Below are 27,100 nucleotides of genomic sequence, written 5' to 3'. Positions count from 1 at the left end.
GTGTGTGACAAGGACAAACAATAATAACGCTTTCTCTGCTACTCCTACTGAAAGATTACATAAGACTATCTCGTTTGGTCATTTCCCCCTCCCAGTCCCTCCCCCCACCAGTTCCAATTATAATATCATAAATGAGATCACAATACCTGCAACCTGTAACTGACGCATACGCTTTCTAAAATTAATTAAAAAATCAGAAAATAACAATGGAGTACGTCATTGAACTCGTTGCGAGGCTGTGGTTTAGTAACAAGGGGTTAGGGTACAATTATAAATGTGGAGATAGCGACGAAACAAATATTGCATTCATCTCATCAATCGAGGCGCTGGCACCTGACGTGGACATTTACAAGTGGGAGGCGGCCCGGATCGATCTCAAGAAGCTGATCAAAGAACTTCTGGAGGAGAGGAGCATCCTTCAGTTACACTCGGGATACCATGCGGAGGGGCTTTTGCTGGAGGTGCTAAGAAAACACAACATTAGATCATTCCTCTCCGTGCCTCTTAAACAGAAAACTTTAATCTGAAAAGACGCGGGGGTGTGGTTCGTAGAGGTGACCAACCCGAAAATCATCAAGAGAACTTATGTGTTTTTTGACTTCGAATAAGTGTACGTCTGTGTATGTCTGAAATAAAAAAATGTTTAAAAGTGAATGACTATTTATTTATTTACCAATCATTTAGGTATTTTATAATGTTCCCAATGCGAGTACAAAAAAAATGCAAAAGCTGGTTTTTCAAAATTCGTTGTTAAGGGGCTCCTTGGCGCTAATGACATTCGATCTGAATCCTTTAGTTTTCTAATGTTTTTAAAGTGAGAACTTCTTTAGCGGCGTTGGGCACTTTCTGAGACAGCGATCACGTGATCGTAACGTTTAGATGGCCACTCAAATAGATGGCAATTAAATCAATAAAGAAAAACTCAATGACATTACATGAAAAAGGTTCTAATCTTGTACGGGTTGAAATACGAGGATCTCACAGTTACATTCAAACTTTATATCACTCAAATATAATTCAATAAAGCTACATCTTGATGAAATCGCTAATAAAAGTGAACTCTAGTAATGGTGAATAAAACTCAAAATATCATGATCAAATATATTTAGATGCGAGATCTGCAAGGTAACTTTACAATTTCTATTCGAATTTTAAAGAATTAACTGTACAAATTTGAATTTTAAACAAGCTCACTGACCAGCAATTTCGGACTAAAGTTTTTCAATAGAAAGGAGGATACATAGTGCTGCAGACATTTTGGCCTAGTCATTGAGTTTTCACTTCTGTCGGCACTCCCGGAGTGCAATCCGTTGTTTTTTTGTAGCTATAATAGCAACGACTTTTAGCAATATAGTATGCCATATTTACTTCAAAGTTCATTGTCTTCGAGATATTCGACATCAAGTTGAACAATTTTAGGCCAACAACCTGGTTTTCAGGCCATAGCTTTTGTGTTAATTATTTTAAAATTTACATCTCTGACCAGTTTTTAGAGACGTCAAAGACAAACCCAAATATGCAGATTTCGTACATGTAAGATCCTTCACAGCAATCCAGCTACGAAAAAAGTGTTATTTTTAGACAATGTTTAAAAAAATCATAAAAAAATAAGTATTCATTAGTTTCAAAATCCGGTAGACAAGAATGGAGATTAAAGATTGAAGAATCGGTAGCCATTTGTCTTATAATTCTATCTGAAGTGTAAATGTAGAAGTAACGGCTCAAACCTTGTCAAATATCGATGAAAACCGCGGGGAGCCCCTTAAGGTGAGGTTGTGTAGAGCAATGTTTCAGAGTTACTAAGCGTGTGTCATCATCGTCGTTAAAAATATATCAAGTTCGATTTCAAACAAAAACAAGACCTAACCTAATCAAAGCAAGTGCTATACCATCTACATATTATGCATAGTAGGTTCTGCCATCTTGTGGGTCCCATTGGAAGTATAAACGTCACATTTACGTCTCGCGCCAAAAATCAGATGGTTCCTATGCTGTATAGTTCATGCATGCTCCCTATTGTCAGTTCAGTACGGTGGCGCTTAAGCAATGTCAATGTGAAAACAAATCCGTTTAAAATTACAAGGAGGGATTTCATATCATCGCTAAGTAGGCTAAAGTGTGTCTGTCTGTCTGTTTGTCTGTCACCTCTTCACGCTTAAGCCGCTGAACCGATTTAGTTGAAATTTGGTATAGAGATAGTTCGAGTCCTGGGGAAAATCAGGGATATCATTCCTGAAGAGAGTGCAAAGGCGGGTGGAATTGAAAGGTTTAATGGCATTGCCTAATAATAATTGAAGTAAGCAATGAGCATATTGAATGATTGCTATTAGCATTATCCAGGCGCTATACCTACTTTAGCTGCTGTCACTAATTCCACGCAGACGAAGTCGCGGGCAAAAGCTAGTATTTCAATATTTTCGCTAGGATTTTTTGATTGTTTAGTACAAAAATCATCTTTACTTAAATGTAATAAGGTTGACATCTGTTGCGGGGTAGCAGAACTTCTGTGATTGTAGCTCAACTATGCGACGCTAGATGGGCTACTCGTATCTTCAAAAATAAAAATCGTAGATGCAATTTCGACATAATTTCCTTTACTGTAAAGTTCAAATTATTGTAATGGGCTAGGGCTCATAGGATAATCTCTTTCGAAATAAGAAAATATGGTCAATCATCCTTTAGATAGCGTTGCGTTTGTAGTAGTGTGCATGTTGACGACATAGGTTTCCAGACCGCAGGGAAGCATCATATATTTGTTAATACCTGGAAGATTGAGGCCTGTCTGCCCATGCTGATGCTAGCTCTGAGCTTATTGAATTGCCTTTCTTGGAACTCTTCAACGTACTTTCGGTCATTGGTTCATTTGTCTTAGAGTTTGGTAAAATGACATTCGGTGTATATGTTCAGTGGGCATGCTAAGGGTTATATTTGCAAAAACCCAGGTGTTGAGTTTGGTTAATGCTTGAGAGCTCCATGTGCATTTGGCCTGTTTAGTGTCCATATTATGCAGACGCACTGCTTGCCACCATTTGAATATTGTCTTTAGAGCTCTTTGCATTAGGTTGGATATCGTGTGGAAGAAGAAGTTTTGGGTAGAAACGATGTTAGACTAATAATGGACTGACGGATATAGGCTGTCAGTAGTCCTTTTTCCCTGCTTTTGCTATGAAGTTTACCTTGACCCGAGTCCAATTATCTGGTACGATTCACCACGCGAAACTTGCTCTGAATATTATGGCCAGATGCAGATTGCTGTAAAAGCGCCGCTGATTTAAATCAAAAAGTTTGGTCTAAAGATGTTTCTTGCTATATTCCAGTCGATATTGCGTGCCACTGTGGATTCGAGGATTCCTATGGGCGCAAAGCTGTGTTTATTACTGGTTGAGTATGAACCGGGGAAGTGGGTGTCTCTGAGCAAGTTCCTCTTCCGTGTTCATAAATGTGCCATCTAGTGTTTAAGGAGACCGAGATAGTTGGTTGGTGTCTTGGAGAGTATTATGTAAGTTCATGCTCCTTTATGAGTTTGGGCAATATTAGGAGGCACCCCGTACGATTGCCCTGTCTAGACGGAACCACAGTATAAAAAGTAACAGTGAACCGACGCCTTTGATATATGCGTTAATGCAGACACCGCATAAGAACACAGTAGGGTTGTGACAGACTTTAACACAACTGCCCATAAGACAAAGAACATTTCAAATAAGACCCGCTAGCCCTGTAAGTGGTACCGAGCTACTAACAATGGCAATGTATGCAACTCGGGTGCGCGCGGCAACAGAACAAGTCACAACAGAACAGGTCACAACAGAACAGATCATAACAGATCAGGTTAGAACAGAACAGATCACAACAGAACAGCTCTCAACAGAACAGGTTAGAACAGAAAAAGATAGAACAGAACAGAACAAGATAGAACAGAACAGATCACAACAGAACAGGTTTTGGAATTGATCTGTTTTAATTGTTAACAGAATGGGTATGGTACTACGCGTATCATAGAGCATTGACTGAATATAATAAACAAATATGGGAGGCAAAAATAAGATAATGGAGAAGGTTCCGTCTAGACAGGGCAATCGTACGGGGTGCCTCCTGATATTGCCCAAACTCATAAAGGAGCATGAACTTACATAATACTCTCCAAGACACCAACCAACTATCTCGGTCTCCTTAAACACTAGATGGCACATTTATGAACACGGAAGAGGAACTTGCTCAGAGACACCCACTTCCCCGGTTCATACTCAACCAGTAATAAACACAGCTTTGCGCCCATAGGAATCCTCGAATCCACAGTGGCACGCAATATCGACTGGAATATAGCAAGAAACATCTTTAGACCAAACTTTTTGATTTAAATCAGCGGCGCTTTTACAGCAATCTGCATCTGGCCATAATATTCAGAGCAAGTTTCGCGTGGTGAATCGTACCAGATAATTGGACTCGGGTCAAGGTAAACTTCATAGCAAAAGCAGGGAAAAAGGACTACTGACAGCCTATATCCGTCAGTCCATTATTAGTCTAACATCGTTTCTACCCAAAACTTCTTCTTCCACACGATATCCAACCTAATGCAAAGAGCTCTAAAGACAATATTCAAATGGTGGCAAGCAGTGCGTCTGCATAATATGGACACTAAACAGGCCAAATGCACATGGAGCTCTCAAGCATTAACCAAACTCAACACCTGGGTTTTTGCAAATATAACCCTTAGCATGCCCACTGAACATATACACCGAATGTCATTTTACCAAACTCTAAGACAAATGAACCAATGACCGAAAGTACGTTGAAGAGTTCCAAGAAAGGCAATTCAATAAGCTCAGAGCTAGCATCAGCATGGGCAGACAGGCCTCAATCTTCCAGGTATTAACAAATATATGATGCTTCCCTGCGGTCTGGAAACCTATGTCGTCAACATGCACACTACTACAAACGCAACGCTATCTAAAGGATGATTGACCATATTTTCTTATTTCGAAAGAGATTATCCTATGAGCCCTAGCCCATTACAATAATTTGAACTTTACAGTAAAGGAAATTATGTCGAAATTGCATCTACGATTTTTATTTTTGAAGATACGAGTAGCCCATCTAGCGTCGCATAGTTGAGCTACAATCACAGAAGTTCTGCTACCCCGCAACAGATGTCAACCTTATTACATTTAAGTAAAGATGATTTTTGTACTAAACAATCAAAAAATCCTAGCGAAAATATTGAAATACTAGCTTTTGCCCGCGACTTCGTCTGCGTGGAATTAGTGACAGCAGCTAAAGTAGGTATAGCGCCTGGATAATGCTAATAGCAATCATTCAATATGCTCATTGCTTACTTCAATTATTATTAGGCAATGCCATTAAACCTTTCAATTCCACCCGCCTTTGCACTCTCTTCAGGAATGATATCCCTGATTTTCCCCAGGACTCGAACTATCTCTATACCAAATTTCAACTAAATCGGTTCAGCGGCTTAAGCGTGAAGAGGTGACAGACAAACAGACAGACAGACACACTTTCGCCTACTTAGCGATGATATGAAATCCCTCCTTGTAATTTTAAACGGATTTGTTTTCACATTGACATTGCTTAAGCGCCACCGTACTGAACTGACAATAGGGAGCATGCATGAACTATACAGCATAGGAACCATCTGATTTTTGGCGCGAGACGTAAATGTGACGTTTATACTTCCAATGGGACCCACAAGATGGCAGAACCTACTATGCATAATATGTAGATGGTATAGCACTTGCTTTGATTAGGTTAGGTCTTGTTTTTGTTTGAAATCGAACTTGATATATTTTTAACGACGATGATGACACACGCTTAGTAACTCTGAAACATTGCTCTACACAACCTCACCTTAAGGGGCTCCCCGCGGTTTTCATCGATATTTGACAAGGTTTGAGCCGTTACTTCTACATTTACACTTCAGATAGAATTATAAGACAAATGGCTACCGATTCTTCAATCTTTAATCTCCATTCTTGTCTACCGGATTTTGAAACTAATGAATACTTATTTTTTTATGATTTTTTTAAACATTGTCTAAAAATAACACTTTTTTCGTAGCTGGATTGCTGTGAAGGATCTTACATGTACGAAATCTGCATATTTGGGTTTGTCTTTGACGTCTCTAAAAACTGGTCAGAAATGTCAATTTTAAAATAATTAACACAAAAGCTATGGCCTGAAAACCAGGTTGTTGGCCTAAAATTGTTCAACTTGATGTCGAATATCTCGAAGACAATGAACTTTGAAGTAAATATGGCATACTATATTGCTAAAAGTCGTTGCTATTATAGCTACAAAAAAACAACGGATTGCACTCCGGGAGTGCCGACAGAAGTGAAAACTCAATGACTAGGCCAAAATGTCTGCAGCACTATGTATCCTCCTTTCTATTGAAAAACTTTAGTCCGAAATTGCTGGTCAGTGAGCTTGTTTAAAATTCAAATTTGTACAGTTAATTCTTTAAAATTCGAATAGAAATTGTAAAGTTACCTTGCAGATCTCGCATCTAAATATATTTGATCATGATATTTTGAGTTTTATTCACCATTACTAGAGTTCACTTTTATTAGCGATTTCATCAAGATGTAGCTTTATTGAATTATATTTGAGTGATATAAAGTTTGAATGTAACTGTGAGATCCTCGTATTTCAACCCGTACAAGATTAGAACCTTTTTCATGTAATGTCATTGAGTTTTTCTTTATTGATTTAATTGCCATCTATTTGAGTGGCCATCTAAACGTTACGATCACGTGATCGCTGTCTCAGAAAGTGCCCAACGCCGCTAAAGAAGTTCTCACTTTAAAAACATTAGAAAACTAAAGGATTCAGATCGAATGTCATTAGCGCCAAGGAGCCCCTTAACAACGAATTTTGAAAAACCAGCTTTTGCATTTTTTTTGTACTCGCATTGGGAACATTATAAAATACCTAAATGATTGGTAAATAAATAAATAGTCATTCACTTTTAAACATTTTTTTATTTCAGACATACACAGACGTACACTTATTCGAAGTCAAAAAACACATAAGTTCTCTTGATGATTTTCGGGTTGGTCACCTCTACGAACCACACCCCCGCGTCTTTTCAGATTAAAGTTTTCTGTTTAAGAGGCACGGAGAGGAATGATCTAATGTTGTGTTTTCTTAGCACCTCCAGCAAAAGCCCCTCCGCATGGTATCCCGAGTGTAACTGAAGGATGCTCCTCTCCTCCAGAAGTTCTTTGATCAGCTTCTTGAGATCGATCCGGGCCGCCTCCCACTTGTAAATGTCCACGTCAGGTGCCAGCGCCTCGATTGATGAGATGAATGCAATATTTGTTTCGTCGCTATCTCCACATTTATAATTGTACCCTAACCCCTTGTTACTAAACCACAGCCTCGCAACGAGTTCAATGACGTACTCCATTGTTATTTTCTGATTTTTTAATTAATTTTAGAAAGCGTATGCGTCAGTTACAGGTTGCAGGTATTGTGATCTCATTTATGATATTATAATTGGAACTGGTGGGGGGAGGGACTGGGAGGGGGAAATGACCAAACGAGATAGTCTTATGTAATCTTTCAGTAGGAGTAGCAGAGAAAGCGTTATTATTGTTTGTCCTTGTCACACACTCACATTTTTTTTTAATTCCCCACAGTGAATTTAGTATGGTTTATGTTAGGTAACAAATAACCCGACCAAGTTACGTAGGTTATGCTTGATATGTTGTCAGGTATATTAAAACGTGTTTTCAATTTCTTCACTTTGCGTATGTTCTGTCCCTCACGGACTTTCTGACCTCTGAACTCTGACCTCTGACCATTCCGATTGAAAAGATTGAAGAGTATACCCCCAACATCGCACGAGTTTCATGACCATGTCGCATTACAGAATTACAGCATTAGTAAAATCTACTTTATTTCTAGTACTTAGAGTTAATAATCTTTCAAATAAGCTTCATTATCTGACTAAGGTTACAATACATCTCAACGATCGGCAACGCGCATGTAACATCTCGAAATTGCAGGCGTCCATAGGCTACGGTGACTGCTCACTACCAGACGGGCCGTGTGCTTGTTTGCCACCGACGTGGTATATAAAAAAAGAAAAAAACTTATTGAACCTTTTTGCAGTCGGCAACGCGCATGTAACAACTCTAAAGTTGCAGGCATCCATAGGCTACGTTGACTGCTTACCATCATGTGAGCCGGATGCTTGTTTGCCACCGACGTATTATTAAAAAAAAAAAAGTCTGGGCCTTTTTGCAGTCTGCAAACTACAAACTACATTTGATAACCAAAAGAGACAAAATCAACCGTAAATAAGTGTGCTAGAAACCCTAAATACTACATGAGCAGGGGGGCCGGAGGTGTCCCCTGTCGAGGTTTTCCTGAGGGTCTAATGATAATAATGATGATGATGATGATGATGATGTATAGGTTTCAAAAGTCTGAACTTGCAAGCGTCCAAAGGCTACGGTGGCTGCTTACCATCAGGTGAGCCGGATGCTTGTTTGCCACCGACGTAGTATATAAAAAAAAAAATCTGGATCTTTTTGCGGTCGGTAAACTACAAACTCCATACATTTGATAAGCACAAGCGACAAAACCAACCGCAAATAAAAATGCATCCGTGGTAACAATAGAATTCGCAGGCGTCCATGGGCTATGGTGACTGCTTACTGTCAGGCGAGGTCGTCTGCTTGTTTGCCACTGACGTGGTATTAAAAAAAACGCCGATATAAGCCTCATATTTTAAAACAAAGTTATTGAATCTTTGGGCAGTCGGCAGCGCGCTTGTATCCACCCTGGAGTTGCAGGCGTCCAAAGGCTACGGTAACAACTTACCATCAGACGGACTGTATGCTTATTTGCCACCAATGTGGTATAATAAAAGAAAAACCCCTTTACGGTTGGTAAACTACAAACTCCATACATTTGATAAGCACAAGCGACAAAACCAACCGCAAATAAAAGTGCATCCGTGTAAACTATTGAATTCGCAGGCGTCCATGGGCTACGGTGACTGCTTACTGTCAGGCGAGGTCGTCTGCTTATTTGCCACCGACGTGGTATTAAAAAAAACGCCGATATAAGCCTCATATTTTAAAACAAAGTTATTGAATCTTTGGGCAGTCGGCAGCGCGCTTGTATCCACCCTGGAGTTGCAGGCGTCCAAAGGCTACGGTAACAACTTACCATCAGACGGACTGTATGCTTATTTGCCACCAATGTGGTATAATAAAAGAAAAACCCCTTTACGGTTGGTAAACTACAAACTCCATACATTTGATAAGCACAAGCGACAAAACCAACCGCAAATAAAAGTGCATCCGTGTAAACTATAGAATTCGCAGGCGTTCATAGGCTACGGTGACTGCTTACTGCCAGGCGGGGTCGTCTGCTTGTTTGCCACTGACGTGGTATTAACAAAAAACGCCGATATATGTCTCATATTTTAAAACAAACATGATGGGCCTTTTTGCAATTTCATAGCGGATGTTTTTGGAACTAACTAGCGGTGTCCACTGACGAGGCGCCACTAGCGACATCTATATTGTTAAGCGAATCGATAGTCTGTCAAGCCGGATATGTCAGAAGCAATGTAAAGCAAACTAAAGTATGGTAACCCTAGGAAACGAACAAAGGAATGTACATCGAACAGCGATGAAATGTAAACAAAACAGTTCCACAGATAAGATATAAATGACACACGATTTTCGAACTATTCAAACGTAGTGTTGGTAGCCCACGATTTTTCAAATTTGCCGCCTTTTTCTACTGACTAGATTTGCTTGACCAAGATTAATTAACTTACCATGAACCCCCTCTGACTCTGCGGACTTTTTTAGAAATACTCAGACGGCTGCTCATCTATACATATCATAGCGGATGGTTTTAGAACTAACGTTGCGCATACATACAGTCGCCCTCTGGCGGGGAAAGTTTAGAACTAACGTTGCGCATACATACTGTCGCCCTCAGGCGGGGCTAGCGGGGATTTTTGGAACTAACGTTGCGCATACATACTGTCGCCCTCTGGCGGGCCTGGCGGGGATTTTTGGAACTAACTAGCGGTGTCCACCGACGAAGGCGCCACTAGGGATATCTATTCATTTAAGCGATTCAACAACTCACATACAAAGTGGAGACATCTATTCATTTCATAGCGGATGGTTTTGAAACTAACGTTGCGCATACATACTGTCGCCCTCCGGCGGGGCTGGCGGATATTTTTGGAACTGACGTTGCGCATACACAGTGGCGCCTCTAGCGGGGAGTAGAGTGAACTAACGTTGCGCATTCATACTGTCGCCCTCAGGCGGGGCTAGCGGGAATTTTTGGAACTAACGTTGTGCATACATACTGTCGCCCTCTGGCCGGGCTGGCGGAAATTTTTGGAACTAACGTTGCGCATACATACTGTCGCCCTCAGCCGGGGATTTTTGGAACTAACGTCGCGCATACATACTGTCGCCCTTGGGCGGGGCTGGCGGGGATTTTTGGAATTAACATTGCGCATACATACTGTCGCCCTCTGGCGGGGCTGGCGGGGATTTTTGGAATTAACTAGTGGTGTCCACCGACGAAGGCGCCACTAGCGATATCTATTCATTTAAGCGATTCAACAACTCACATACAAAGTGGAGACATCTAAACATTTCATAGCGGATGGTTTTGGAACTAACGTTGCGCATACATACTGTCGCCCCCAGGCAGGGCTGGCGGATAATTTTGGAACTAACGTTACGCATACATACTGTCGTCCTCAGGCAGGGCTGGCGGGGATTTTTGGAACTAACGTTGTGCATACATACTGTCGCCCCCAGGCAGGGCTGGTGAGGATTTTCGGAACTAACGTTGCGCATACATACTGTCGCCCTCTGGCGGGAGAATTTTAGAACTAACGTTGCGCATACATACTGTCGCCCCCACGCAGGGCTGGTGGGGATTTTTAGAACTAACGTTGCGCATACATACTGTCGCCCCCAGGCAGGGCTGGCGGATATTTTTGGAACTAACGTTACGCATACATACTGTCGCCCCCAGGCAGGGCTGGTGAGGATTTTTGGAACTAACGTTGCGCATACATACTGTCGCCCCCAGGCAGGGCTGGCGGGGATTTTTGGAACTAACGTTGCGCATACATACTGTCGCCCCCAGGCAGGTCTGGTGAGGATTTTTGGAACTAACGTTGCGCATACACAGTGGCGCCTCTAGCGGGGAGTAGAGTGAACTAACCAGCGACGCATACATACTGTCGCCCTCCGGCGGGGCTGGCGGATATTTTCGGAACTAACGTTGCGCATAGACAGTGGCGCCTCTAGCGGGGAGTAGGGTGAACTAACCAGTGGCGCCATCTAGCGGCGACCTTTGGAACTAACGTTGCGCATAGACAGTGGCGCCATCTAGCGGGGAGTAGGGTGAACTAAATTGTCACTACCTTACGCATACATACTGTCGCCCTCTGGCGGAAAAGTTCTGGTCCAAAACCGGTACAAACACACTACTCGCGACAAAAGCCAAAATTTTGAATAATCACCTCTGGATCGCGAACAATCGATCTCGACGCGGATCACACGCTGCGCGCGCGCCATAGCCGCCATTGTCCAAAATATTCTGAATAATGGAACTTTCCAGCATTGTGCGGATAAAAAACGCGGATATTTCGTAAAGGGACAATGGTGCGTAGCATAAAAATCGTGATCGCGCTGAAAATAAAAAACCGGGCATGTGCGAGTCGGACTCGCGCACGAAGGGTTCCGTACCATAATGAAAAAAAACGAAAAAAAAAGCAAATAAAAAACGGTCACCCATCCAAGTACTGACCACTCCCGACGTTGCTTAACTTTGGCCAAAAATAACGTTTGTTGTATGGGAGCCCCACTTAAATCTTTATTTTATTCTGTTTTTAGTATTTGTTGTTATAGCGGCAACAGAAATACATCATCTGTGAAAATTTCAACTGTCTAGCTATCACGGTTCGTGAGATACAGCCTGGTGACAGACGGACGGACGGACAGCAGAGTCTTAGTAATAGGGTCCCGTTTTACCCTTTGGGTACGTAACCCTAAAAATGCTACTATTCCGCTGTTTAGCTAGACCGCGATGTTTGCTTGTAAAGTCAAAATACGAGTTGCGGAGTCAGATCAATATAGGTAAGATTCCCGCTTCCTTCCTTCCTCCACAATAATGCGGTGTAGAGGCGAACAAAGGGCAGGACTTCCGATCAGCTGCCGCGCTCCCCTGTTTTTTACGGGGCTTCATCAAATATGTTACTAACGTGTCAGACGCTTTCTTACAATTCCAGCGACTCAGCTTTTAGTGCCGGGTTTGATTCTCGACAGCGCGCAAGTTAAAAGTCCTATAGCGAATAGAAATACTAAAATTAATATATGTAGTATCAACTAAAACATAATTCCCAATTGAATTGATTTGTTAATTTGTCAAATTACATTTAATTAAGGCGCGGCAGTGCCCTCCAATTTTACGGTTTGCCACGCTGGGCAAATGATAATATTATTCGTAATACATCGCGTGATAAAAAATATGCTAAATAACCTGACCTTTACAAGCCCAAAGGAATACATCGATTATGTACCTTTCCCTTGTCAATAGTAAAGCGAAGGGGAAGCCTCACGCAAATTTGTTACTGTGGTTACAGAACAGAACAGGGGAAAGGAACGGAATGTGAAGCTACTGTTAATTTCTATTACATGTCTCCCCAAGGCGCTATATAATTTCACCCCTACTGGTCAAAATCGGTCAGAATTCCTCGTAAGTCGTAATCCATTTTTATTGTTATTTCAGATAAAATATTTTCAGAACCAAAGACAAATCAAATCGCGACGATTCACATGAAGTCGTTAAATCCTGACTCATAATTTGGGCTTAACTTTATGCCGTTCGGTACGAAATTATATCCGATAAGTGTATTAGCAACGCACCGTATGTCGGTAACAGGGAGGGGTGAGCTGAATTTATTACCAGTCTTCCGAGTGCGTTATGAGCTTATGAGCATCGTCGATCTCTAATTCGATCATTTTGTTTACCGTACTCGAAGAAAATTTTTGAGGAAAATATTCATGCGAAGTTAATTTGCCATAAATCGGCTCGGATTCTCTCTTCATAGCTCAACCGTTGATAGGAGAGCTCTAAAGGGATGTCAGGCTTTGTAATGAAATTAAACGGTCGAGGTGCATTTTTAACAATTGTGTTGGGTTTTGGACGTTCTCAGCCATATAGGCGGCCAGATAATTTATGTGAGGTCTGACTTGTGAGATTGGGAACTTGGGGGTATATGTGAAAGATTGGTGTGCCAAACACATGACGTACGGTGTACGCAACAAATCGGGGAAAAAATGGAACGTATAAGTCATGTCATAGCATATACGCTGCGTCAAGTAAGTTAAAAAAAAGTGTAAAACATTAAATCCCGCTGCATGTAGCATGTCCGCTCTACATTTTATCCATAGCAAGTCGGGCACCTATCCCGTAGTGCACGGTGTATAATTAGCGTGGGCCGTGAAAGGTCATTGTCGCAGCTGCAGCAGGAACTAGAATTAAAATAGGCCCATTGTTCTACGCATATATTAAATTAACCGGATAATCATGCTTTAAATAAATTCGTCTGCGAAATGCAGACGGTTCAATGCGTTCTCAGAATGCGCATTGTATACTAAATGCGATATGGCAATTGGATAATGCTCTGTTACAGCTAAACTTGCAATTTGATGGGTGTGGGAATAATATTTTGTGTATGGAATAATATTCTCACAGTAAAATATTATTGTACTTCGTACCTATGAATATTTTGTAAATATGTTAGGTACGTCTCCATGTTAGTTATCAACATAAAACTTTATAAACTAGTAACTCTGACAAATAGAAATAAAGTATGTTTTGTATTTTTTTACTGCATTTCATGTCATTTTAACAAAGATTTAAGTAACTGATGTTTGTGTGAATGCACGTCGATTAATCGTTAACCACGACATTTACACTAATTTACCAATATTTTTATAGGTGGTCTAAATAGTCGAAATAAAGCAAAAACCGGGCAAGTGCGAGTCGGACTCGCGCACGAAAGGTTCCGTATCATAAATTAAAAAAAAAACGGGAAAAAATGCAAAAAGAAAACGGTCACCCATCCAAGTACTGACCACGCCCGACGTTGCTTAACTTTGGTCAAAAATCACGTTTGCTGTATGGGAGCCCCACTTAAATCTTTATTTTATTCTGTTTTTAGTATTTGTTGTTATAGCGGCAACAGAAATACATCATCTGTGAAAATTTCAACTGTCTAGCTATCACGGTTCGTGAGATACAGCCTGGTGACAGACAGACGGACGGACGGACGGACGGACGGACGGACAGCGAAGTCTTAGTAATAGGGTCCCGTTTTACCCTTTGGGTACGGAACCCTAAAAACGAGGAGAATAATAATTATCCTGTAGACCGAAACTTTTCATATTCATGTTCCAATTAGACTTGCTCGTTGATCATATTTCTTCGCGGGGATAGATCATAACTGTAACTAATAGCCTGCGTAGGTATTAAACTATTAACACCTAGTTGAATCGTTAACTACAAATTACATTTCCTATTATAACTAAGAAACGGTGCGCGGCACTTTGAAATGTATCTCAAAACAATCAATCAAAGCGCTAATAACTACAATAATTTATACACGTATTTGCATCGATAAAGCAACATCAAAACAGCAATTAATTAAAACAATTTGTTCGGTATCATTGCTTAATTTATGGCGCAAGTAATTGCATTTGTAAACAATGTGGCAGTTCAAAAACAAAGCTAATAAGTAATAATCATTGCAGAATTCTTCGGTCGAGCCCCGCCATTTGCATTAGCATGCATAAAGCTTCGAATTAGTACCGACCTACCTGGATGTCTCTAAGTTTCTAAGAATAGGATAACAAAAAATGCTTCCCTGTTTGTTTAGAGTTCCCACAATGAGTGAGAGGGGTGAGCTTCTTAAGTGTGGTTTTTGTCGTCTCCTATTTGTGGAGTGAGATAATAAAACCCTAACGCAACTAGGGTCTAAGTGCTTAAGAGTACTTTGAATGCGTTCATTATATTTAACCGCAAATCATAAAGTGGCTTCTTTCGCAATATTCCGGTTATTCGTCAGGTCGACTTACCGTATTGGCTTACATTTCGCGCTAAGGCTTTGTGAGGTATTATTTTTCGCAATTTATTCAGGCATAACGCATTAGGTTTGAAGCCGTTAGTTTTAAGCTGCCGATCAGATTACGGGCTAAGCCTTGCTTAAGCTTCCGTTATGCTACCCTTTTAAAATACAAGCCACTCACTGAAATATCTATTATAACTGGAACTAAATTGTGAGTGCGCACTCTGGTTTAATTTATTTAATTTAAATTTTGGATGAAACGCGTCTTGATGTCGGAGAAAAGGGGTCTACCGGATTCTTAACACGTACTATGGACATTGAATAGTCTAGGACCGCTATACAAGGAAATGCTGAGTATCGGGGACGAAAGGCGACACCGATGCCTGTGGCATTAGACTTGTAGGTGACTAGGTACGGTTTAGAAACACTATTATTTTGCAAGCGTGCACTTACCTTATGAGGAAAACGGGATGCATAGCATATACTTGACGTAAGTAGGGGTCATTTACTCTTTTATCCTTCATTCTCATAAAATAATGGGGTACAAGATTTATTCCATTCGATAAAGGTTAACATATATTTGACAACCCTTTATTTTTCTTTAAGTCATTAAAAGCAGCGCCTCTTATTGTATAACTAGAAATGTATCTCCAAGTTCAGTAAAAATAACTTCCAAAATGATAGCAAGGGCAGCACGTGTGAAAATAGCAAGTCTTTTAATATCACAAGGGGCTAAAATAAATCAAATTCACGGTCTCGGCCGAGTCGGTTGGCGGTCTACAAGACAATTTGTCAACAAGGGTAACCAGCTAAGTGCAATTTTGAAAATCCACTTGAGACTACTTTAGCGATAAGTCCCATTTGGCGTGTCCGCCTATGAGACCTCGTTAAACACGCAAGACCCGTATGTCGAGATCCTTATTATGATAGACAGAACGTTGCCTGACGAGCGATAACGTTTTATCCGATGCGAAATTAATATTTATTGGACGACAGCTATTTCAAGACTGAAATGGACAGGGGTAATTGGAATCGTCTGATACATTTGATCTCATATCCTCAAGTTGAGTTGGTATGGTACTCGAGTCTCTCAGTAAACTTGGTTTTACGATATCCTTTAGATGCTACCAGGGTCGTGTGGGTTAGTCTTTCTACGACTTTTTTAATAACAACTAAAAAACACCGTCTAAAATTTTTAACCTTCAATTTGTTTAAATACGCGAGTAATTACGAGTAATTAGATTCAAAACCATTGCTATTTTAATTATGTCTTGTCTTTGGACTTTCAGGGAAGACTGGAACGTCTAAGACTCGTGTCTCAAACAAGAAAAAAAACTTTAATGAAATGGCTAGAGGCGCTAGAGTTTAACAAACCCGGTTGAGTTTTTCTTGTAAAGAAATTCGTTATGAATTTGAAGTAGTCGTTGCAGCTTTAAAGTTTATTTACAACTCCAAAGAGGGGAAGTGGCTTGTTGATCAGATTGTGATTATTAGTCTACGTTATCTCAGCGTTAGATTAACCACTTAGAATCTAGTGTATGAATCGACTGGTCCAGCTAATAACCCTCTTATCACAGAATATATCTCGTCCGGTATAGAGAGCCATAAAAACACAAATGAATATTTTAGTTAAATGGGTTTACGTACGCTTTTATAGTCTTCTGTTTAATAAAGTAGTTTAAAGTGTTATATGATTATTCATTTTAGGAAATGATAAATAAATATGTTCTAGACAAGGTAAAACCTCTTTTAGGAGTGTGTCCGTGGTCAAATATCATAATTGAAATAGTTGGCAGCCTATTTGTAACATCTATTGTTAGGAATTTGGGATTAATATTGAAGGTGGCAACTATTAGGACAGTGCCCAGTATTGGGACATTCTTTATCGGGTTTCGAAATATCGTATCCATGGAAAAAGTAACAGATACCTTTAGGATTTAATAACCTTTGTCAAGAGTAAATACTTATTTTATGAGAAATAAATGTGTTTTAAATATATCGCGTACGACTGTACGCTGAGTATTATCCAGTTTAATATAATTTCTCCTTACCCGCGATGCGGGCACGGAAACACTCTCTATAATTTCCTCCCATATAATATTTAAGGAGCAGAGATTTATGGTGACACTATCGTACGTTCTATCGTTATTTGAGTGTTAAGGTCGAAAGAGACGCGGTTTTGTTCATAATTCGATTTTATGAAGCTCCTTAATATCAGATACAGGCCATAAACCACTTAAGTACAGGAATTAATGTCAGATTTGGAATTGGAACAGGGACCACCTCCGGAGAAGTCGTTATAGTGGGCACGGTATACTAAAGAATTTACGGTCCTGTTTTGTAGTGAATATATTTGATATTTGAGTGTTATTATATTTTGATGGAAGTTGCTAAAGCTACCGGACGAAATGCTGAGGTCCTGCGTTTTTCCTGAAGCCGTCAACAATGAGAATAATTTTGTACTTAAAAAACGCACGTGACACCTATTGCGTCCGATAAATTGCATCCATACACGTACACGAAAGTGCTCGCTCCCCATCCGCGCGTCTTATAGAAAAGTCAGAAAAAGCTAAAAGAACAGTCAATTGAGCAAGTATTTCTTAAGCTTTGAAGTGCCTTTGATTTTCAGAGGGGGACTTCGTATATTGACGGTGGAGTACAGATGCTTCAGTGTTTCTCACGAGATATATCAGGCATGGGAAACCTGTCGCATATTGTTCGGTGTGCACGGCTGACGTTTGTTCGCATGTACAGTCATTTATGCAAAGTTACGCCAGGGCTCCAATAAATCACGAAACACGAGGTAAATGGCAGAGACGTTTTCTATTTTGATTTTGAAATATGCCGCCTGATGGTAACCGGTTACCGGATTTTTTGAAGTGGTACGTCATATTGTGGTCTCTTGAGAAAACCTCTGCAACGAGTATATGGGTGTACAATTTATATTAACCTGTCTTATCTTGATTTGGGTTTTTTGTTCAAGCGTGTTTAATTAATTTAAATGTACTCGTTTGCTAGTCTCAAAGAAAGCTGATAAGGAGTTTATCGGCCAACGAACCAATAACATATTGCGCAAACGTTGCGAAGGCGATGTTGTGGCAACACGAACGTACATTGTTTATCTAATTTTAATTGATTCGGCCATGGTGCTGCGTCGTAATGTAGGGTGTTTTCCATTTGTTTTATAGAACTGTGAAATACTCAATGAATTAGTCTATATTCGGACAGTAATATTACGGCACTCGTTGTGATACTGTAACAATTTATTAATCTGTGATACTGTTAAAGCACGTCTAGCACATCTAGCCGCAATTTGCTCGACATGCCTTTTTTTAAAGTTTTTTTTATACATATGATGATGCGGCAAGGCCTGCTATCTAGTTTTGCAATTAATTATGTTTATAGGTGCAGTACAGTGTGCGCTCTGTTCCTATGCTCTGTTTACTCCCTTGTAATCCGCCCGTGATTTTGAATTTAGATTGAACAAAATGTACTACAAAGATGCCGAAAATTCGTAATTAGATCCCATTTGGAAAAAAAAACCACTTTGATTATTAGAAAAAAGGGGAGCTGGCGATCAGAGATGCAAAACACTGTTACAATTGGGCCTGCAAATACTACCCGTAACGAGATATAGTGGCATAGCGTCCTTCGCACTTTAAATATCTTATATTGATATCTTATTTACCACATACTCAGACTTAAATTGCAGCGCATCATGTAACTCGTAGCTAACAATATAAGAGTACGAGTAAAATGCACTGGGGAATGATGTCAAAATGAGATAGAATTGGCATTCATTTGTAACTTCGAAATCTGCCTCGCGGTTAAAGGTTTTGAGTGATAAACAGGAAAGGTCAAGCGAAACGACAGTCGTTTAAACAACGTTTAGCTGTTATCGCCAGGTGAAAGGTAAAGTACGAGTAGGTAGTAAGAAACGTGGTGTTTACGCTTAACTGAAAAACGATGTCAGGTCGTCTAGGCGAGTTTGTTTACTCGGAACGCTCGAATCGAACTGTACTTCGCACAGATCTCATAGTAGACGGAGCATATTATAAGACGCGTGCTCAATCTTCACTTCGGTCATTGGACACATAGAAGGCTGCTTTCCTAGAGAGCAGCGAGGAAGGGAGGTGAAAGGAGCGATGAAAGGAGACGTGCAGGAATCAACCAAATACCATTGGGTGTAATGTAGCAGAGCAGAAAAAAGATGGATTACAGCCATGCACGTCTCTTCTCGCCTCAGTGGAAAGCATCAAGGTGATGTTAATAGTGTGTTTTCCCGCAGACTTTAGTAGGTAAGATAGTGATGTATGCAACTTAACAATCCGTCATTCAGCTTCGTTTACAAGCAGAGTTATTGATTGTAGAATAACCAAACTATAGAATGCTGTCAAATTCTAGGAACGATTTTTTCCTAGACTATACCTCCTCCTACTCCACAGATGATAAAGACCTATTATTCTTATTAGTGACCGAGTATAATATTGAGCTTACGAATTCATACTCGTAATGTACCGTCTGTGGGAGGCAGTCAATAGTACTTTGTTATTCCTTTAGAAATGCATTTGGACTGACAAATAGTCGGCGACAAAAGCGCCGTGAATGTTTATCTTGTTTAAGTTACCTTTCCGGGTGTGGAATGTAACTTTTTGAGTGCACTCACGATACTCACGTATATTTGTAAACCTCTAGCCATTGCATTTGTAAACCACTAACCAGCACACCCACATGTTAGCTAATGACAAATTAACAAGTTGAGATCTTTTGCGACTTGCTAGGTATATGATGATGATGATGTGACTAGACACTCAGTGAGAATGATATAATTGATATATCATCATCATAATATAATACCTATGTATTCAAGAGTTAGACGTGAGTGAGACTCTTGTCGGTGGAACGATTTTCATGTTTGTCAGTCCTTTGCCTGCCCTTTGGCAGCCTAAGAATTACATGGTAATGTTGTTATTCATTGTTTCAATCATTCATTCATTCTCAAAAATGTCTGAACATGCACTTTAATAGAGGCGTTGCTCACATATTTGTAAACACCTTAGCCGCTCCGATGTATCTGATGGCGACTGTTTAATATCATATCATTAATGTTAATAAGGATTCTATTTTCCTCGGTAGGTATGATTCGTTCGACCTAACCTCAAGTTCCTAAACCTTCAAAGTTCGAACCTCAAGAAATATTTATTTTAGTTGTATGCAAAAGTTGCAACGTGATCAAAGGGTGGGTGGGATCAAACAGCCATATTAAATACGAGTATTTATGGCTGTTTAAAAGTATAATACAAACCGCCCAAAGGCTAAATTTATATTTAAGTAACCCTATAATACTTAGCATTTTATAAAATGCCGGAGCTCGTTAAAAATTACCTCATTCCTTTTCATACATACATTATTTATAACATAAATTACCGTAACTGGTATCGTTGAAAATAACGAATCAAGTTATCAGAGTTTATTAGAAGAACGGTGAAAGATTTAATTTTCCCTTGGATTCCAATCACCGTATGTATGGATGGTGTCCAGATTTACGATTACTTTATGTAAATTGTGAAGAACGAGGGGCTTATTGGATTCGGAGACTTGTGATATTACGAAACTTTTCAATTAGACGCTGTATAGCTGGGTAAAAAACGGTTGGAATGGAACGATTGGAATCACTGGAATAAAGTGGCTTTCATTATTGTCATTTAACGTTAATATTAGCCGAAAGATATATATTACCGCGTAATTCGTGTTCCTTTCACCCATAAGGGATCCACATAAGAAAAAAAAAAAGGTATAACTTATATCTATTTAAAATATTGTAACCTTTAAAAATGTGGAAATAAAAAGCTATTTTATTATTATTATAATTCGTGTTCCAAACATAGGAAACTCTACAAGGATCGACAGTAATGTTGTGTGAATACCTATAAAGTGAATTCAAAGTTGATAGATAATTTCCATAGTCTAATAAAACATGGTCTTCTCTTCCCAGAGTGACACAAGCCTACGTCACAATAACATGGCCGCTATATATAGCGCTATCGCATATTATCATATAGCGCTGTCGCATGATGACGTAGGCTTGTGTCAGTCAGGTGACCTAGAAAAGACGGGAAGAGAGTACCAGGCGGAGTATATTATTATACCATGGATAATTTCTTTCTTTCCACTGTACTGTAGAGTAGGCTGCAAATCGGAATGTTAAGAACCATCTAAGTTAGACTGTCTAATTTTGGAAGTCCGTCAGACATTTTACTACGTAACATCACTTTTCTTTCCTCGCAGTCGGCAGGTGGGTGCAGTAATAGATATTGAATGGTACTATTCATACATATTCTTCAAGTGACACTTTAACTAAGTGAAAATCGATAAGCAAATTCAAGCATCTAGTAAAAGAAGAAGAAAAAAAGAGTTGCACAACCACTAATGTACCATCGGAAAGCTTCCAAAATTGCACCATTTCCACTTAAGACTTTGTGTCATATTTTTGTATAAGAATCTAAACTTTCCACTTCCAAAATGAAAGTTTCCTTTGTATCCTATGAAATCATTCTGAAATTTCCTAAGAAAATAATTGGAAACTTTCTCGGAACTTGCACATTCTAAACCATTTAATGAGCATCTTATCTTGATAATGCTAATTTAAGATACTTCTTCTTACTAACTTCTCTAATAATTGAAACCATTGGTGGTCCAGAAGTATTATGTTTAAGGCGTAATAATCCGTACGGCGCCATTAAGGGTTACAACATTTCTGGAGGTCCTTTAAATAAACATAAAAAAAGATTAATAATCTCGGGCTAAGCTCATCTTAATCTTTAGAGTAAGTACCTAAGTACTTTCGTCTAATATTAATTTTAGGAGACAAGCAATTGTAGAACGGGTCAAGCGAAAAAAGGGGTAATTTTTTCGAAATAGTTAGTGGCTTATAGATCGCATGAAAAGCAAGCAATTGGTACAATTTTGTTGCGAGTTTTATTTTTCGTTTCACAACTGTGTCCATGCAATATGTCCATGAATCAAACTAAAATTCAATCAGCTCAAGTACTTCAACAACAGCCAGAGCCAGTGAAAAATTCAATTTGTACAACATCTCATCTGTCGTAGCTTGCTGCGCAAAATTCGATGTTGGTTGACATGTCCGGACATCGGTACTCTTGTGCTATATGCGTGGTATCACGACATTCCTCATTTGTCGACCTAAGCTGTCACAACTTTTTCAGAAGTGCCTTTACGATCGTCATGTCACGAATAGTCATTATCATTAAGCAAGTTGAATAGCGTCTCTTGCTAAATACTTTAGCGGTCAAACGTAGCGCGCATCCTGTGGCATTGGAAGGGAAATTATCTTCAAGTTTTTGTGCTCCGCGTCGGAATCTGGGAGTTTTTTTTCCCCACGACGGGCCCGAATGCCCAAACAGGTTTTTAGATAGCGTCCAGCAATGCATCACCCCGGTACAGTTGAGAACGTTTACATTGAGTATTGGTCGATCGAATCGATCTTTCGGCGTTAAAACAAGCGCGTCGAATCGGAGGTATGATAGATATTTGTCGACGAACGCAGGATTGGATTACTCTCGAGAGTCTAGTCTTTATGACGCTGGCACTGGGTTAAATAAAAATAAGTGAGAATTTTTTTGCTTCATACCAATTTTATGATATCAACAACATATCTACGTAGGTATAATAGGTATGTAGGTAAGTACAATAGATAGCTACAATAGGTAAAGATGTACATTTGACGGCTAAAATCATAACATAGAAACTGAAATAATGTTACCATAGTCTATTAAAACACTTTAAAGTATATTAACAACGATAAATTTTAAGAAACTCGTCGACTTAGACAATCTTCGCTCTAAGTTAGTAAAGAAACACGATATATATCTACTTAGGAAACAGTAGGTGGAATTAACGATAAAGTTGTGGTTCCCATTTCCCAAACGCATAAAATATGTATTACGATTAAGATTTTTTTTGGCCGAAACCGGACCTGAATTCCTGATAAGTAGAGTGTGGAAACTACAATTTAACTCGTTTTAATAAACGTTATAAATGCACTTGACTGTACGTATTAGTGGCGGCGCCTTCAAGAGTACAAGATAATGAGTCTGTGGTCCTTTATTCGTCGGATTAATTTACAAATGGTCGCTATGTTGTCTAGCTGCGAGAGTTTTGATGGCTGTGGTGGTCGGAGGGTAATGGTCTAATGGTGCATCATGTTAATGAAATAACTTGAAAGGGAACGTTTCGGGTCACTTTCCTTATCCTTAATAGTTTCTTATTATAAAACTACTTTCAAACACTCTTTCTTTTTCTAGACTTATATCGACCGGGATATGAACTATGGTTACCTTTTGTATTGTTTTCGAGCTCCCGGTCGATATAAGTCTAGTGAAACTAACCGTGAATCATTCAAAACTCTTTTTTTTAGTCTAAGTTTGTCATCACACTCTTGTCAGAGTGGTCGTGGTCATCATATATTATCAGGGCTGGTGGCAAGCTTCACAATCCGTCGCCATTGCTCCCGTACTGTAGCCCTTCTTGTACATTCATGGAGTGGTTCATTGAATGCATTTTTGAGTAGGTCTGACCAACGCATGTGTGACCAACCGCGCCTTGAGATTTCGACTTTTCCTTGCACTACAAGTCGTTCCACAGATGTAGGTATAGTATAGGTTTATCTCTCTTTAATTTAAGTAGGTGCTGGTACTTACCTAATATTGCATAAATTAAATTACTTATCTCTATGTCTCAAGAAAACAGGTTTATTGACTGATTAATAAATTTTAGGTCATTCCATTCAGTCGTCTAGCTCATTATTATTTGATTAGACCAATGGAGGGTTATCTGTAGGTTGACCACCCTGTCTTTAGGACCTAATTTTATCCTAAAGTACTTGATGGAGGTCTGGAATTTTCTAATCATTTCGTTTACTGATACTTTAAGTACAGGAGTAATAAGTTATGAATTTTAGGGTGAAATATACATACCTATAAAAACGAAGAGTCAACAGCTGCTGCAAACTAGTTAATTAATATTATAATTATAACAACTACGAAGTACTATGTACCCATTGAACTAGGTATCTATGTATATTGTTAAGGGCTATTATTAATTTAAAATAAAAAGTTCCTATTGCCCGAACCGGTATAAAAAAACCTATAATTCTTAACCTAAAGTGTCATTCTATGGAACTTGCTGACTATGTAAACAAAGTAAACTAATCATTCAAACTCACTAGTAAATTAATCATTCTTTGATTTCTTTGACAATTTCAATATGGCAATTTGTTTACATTAGTTAGCTTAGCAAGTTCCATAGAATGACACTTTAGGTATCTTCGTTGTAGTCAAAGCACAGAGAAGCTAATTCTCTGTGCATAAAAAAATTTGGTTGTTGTCGGGGTTTCGATCCTAAGGATTTTTTTATCACATCGTCTTAGAGAATTAACGTTACCGTCATGGTAGGTATAAGAATAATGGTAATAAAATGGATTGAATCAACTTTGGACACTTTATCTCCCATAGGATTAAAAGAACGCATGATTCTGACAAGAAAAAAGGTAAACGGTAGAGGTAATAGTACTTAGGTCCTTCCAAAATAATAATATATTTATTTATTATACAAAAGGTTAATGGTAAATAAATAATCATACAAAAGTAACTTAAATATATATACTTAAAATAATAATACTTACATATTTACAAACCTGGGAATTCATAGGTACGTGAGTTGGTAGAAGGATAAACATTAAGCTACAATAGATACATATTTAAGTAGTAAGTAAAATGTCACCTGTAGGTTACTTACTTGTAGCGTGCCAAGGACATACAAGCTATTAAAAAGCAAAATACCACTAATAAATTAATAACTACAAATAGCTATATAGGTATTTATGAATACTTGAGCAATAAATGCTTTATAGTTGCGTACCTAGGTTCCCGCGCCTTTTTATAGTAATTTGCACGGAGGAATCTAGGAGGTCACGACTCTGGTTAACGATGAGGTGAATGACCGAATCTGACGGTACAGAGAGGCAGCCTACCTAATACTACCTAGGTGCAAATTCTTTTTTTATAGGTATACATATTATTATATACCTGCGATAATAAGTAGGTAGGTAAGTAAGTACTCAAAAATTTCGCTTTATTAAAAAAAATCCTGCTACGTTATTCGCGAATATCCGATTATGTATGTACTATGATTTTATTCCAATTTGAGTAGTTACATCCGTTCTATACTTATATCATAAAATATACAGCCTTAGGAAATTTAAAAGTTTTATTATTATTTTTAGCGTGTTAAGAGCCAAGGGTCTGTCAATTATGCATATATAAAAGGCACCTTGACGAACTCGCTCGCAACTCTACCGCAAAGTAGCGCGCAATGCCGGTGGCTTCTTTTATTACAAAATACTCAACTAATAAGAGAAATAATTTTAGAAATAAATTGAATAATACTCACGGACTGGTACTTTCTTGGGATCATATTTTTCGACGACCCCGTTGATAACTTCAATCTTCGCTTGCGCGACCTTCGACCGCTCGGTGATCCCCTGAAGCTGAGCAGTCAGCTCGCTGAAGATATCCTCGGCAAGGAGCACGAGGGACGCCAGCTGCCTCAACGCGTTGCTCAGGGTACAGTTCGTGACCGCCTGCAGTTCCTCGTCTGTGACCCTAGGCCTCCCATCCTCGTCACGTAAACTAGTCCGCGACAGAAACTTCGGTTCCACCACACGCTGCACGAAAGGCATCGCGACAGTCTTAAAACACCTTCAACCACTTACTCACCCATCCCCGTGCAAAATAATCTTAATTCCGTCATCCATTCAACACACAACACAAAAAACGTCAGGTAACCGCCACTTTGAATTAACCGACATCCTGACCGGTGAACTTTCACTGATATACCTTTATTTGGTTAGTACTATGCAGTTTTTGCTTTATTGTCGTTAATAGTTTAACATTTAATTGAAGTTGTTTAAGTTAAAAAGTTTAAGAAAACTTTTGTTTCACGAGATCCCGCCATAACGGTAAGCGACATGCCACAGCCTCTACGCGCCCCTGCTGCCGGCCGATTGAAATTGAAATGAATGAACGCGACTCCGGTGTTGCCACAAACATGTCGAAAATAACCTTTTCACAATATTTATTTTTTATAGCTGCTTTTTATTCTAGATAAATGTATCGTGTTTATTTTAATTTTGTACTTTTTTGTTTTTAAACATAAACGTAACTGCTGGAGGCATTAAATCGTATATTTTTTATTTTAATTAGTAAAGGATAAAATAAGATCATAATTATCATCTTATTTAAAATATTACAAACATAAAACTAACATTCTATTACTTTTAAGCTTTTTAATTTTTTATACATTTTGTGATAAATAATAAATAATAAAGTATAGATGGTCAAGCAAATCTTGACAGTAGAAAATGGCGCGAAATTCAAATTTTATATGAGACGATATCCCTTCGCGCCTACATTTTTCAAATTTGCCGCCTTTTTCTACTGACAAGATCTGCTTGACCAAGTATATATCATAGTTTTTAAGAAAATAAGTCTATTACTAATTTACCTTATTAAGCCAAGAATTTTTTTGGCCTGGTCACCCAAAAAACTTTTGTTGTTTAGTGCCATCTTGTGACGCAAACATAAACTACGTGGTATACTGTTTTACTTAGAGCGCCTTTGTCCGAAAAAGAGTTGGAGTTTTACGGTAGGTTATTCTTCAAAACTCCGACAGATGGCGTTGGTAGCCTCGTTAACATTATAGTCATTATTATTATATCCACCTTAGTTTTTATGTTATTCCAGCGTTATTTATTATTAACTAGTCCCTATGTTATTATAAATGTTATAATTTCTTGAATGCAATCAGACTATTTCAATTTAAACCTGATCACCGAAACGGAATGGGAAGTTGGGAACGGAATGAAATACAGTA

At 39.0% G+C, this 27,100-nt stretch overlaps 1 protein-coding gene and 1 long non-coding RNA gene across 2 annotated transcripts in view; both read right to left on the bottom strand.

The window, feature by feature from the left end:
• Positions 1-26,220, bottom strand: part of LOC134664574 (mucin-2) — a 107,412-nt gene extending 81,192 nt beyond the window's left edge. Inside the window, exon 1 of the mRNA XM_063521288.1 lies at positions 25,619-26,220. Coding sequence (XP_063377358.1) covers positions 25,619-25,907 — 289 coding nt within the window. The 5' untranslated portion in view covers positions 25,908-26,220. The remainder of the gene's footprint in view (positions 1-25,618) is intronic.
• The window catches only part of LOC134664604 (uncharacterized), a 484,236-nt gene that overhangs the window by 130,341 nt on the left and 326,795 nt on the right, over positions 1-27,100 (bottom strand). The gene's annotated exons all lie outside the window — the stretch shown is intronic.

The sequence above is a fragment of the Cydia fagiglandana genome, chromosome 5, assembly GCF_963556715.1.
Source record: "Cydia fagiglandana chromosome 5, ilCydFagi1.1, whole genome shotgun sequence".
In the NCBI taxonomy this organism is placed as follows: Eukaryota; Metazoa; Arthropoda; class Insecta; order Lepidoptera; family Tortricidae; genus Cydia; species Cydia fagiglandana.
Note: the sequence above shows the minus strand (reverse complement) of the source record. Positions and strands in the feature narration are given on the sequence as shown.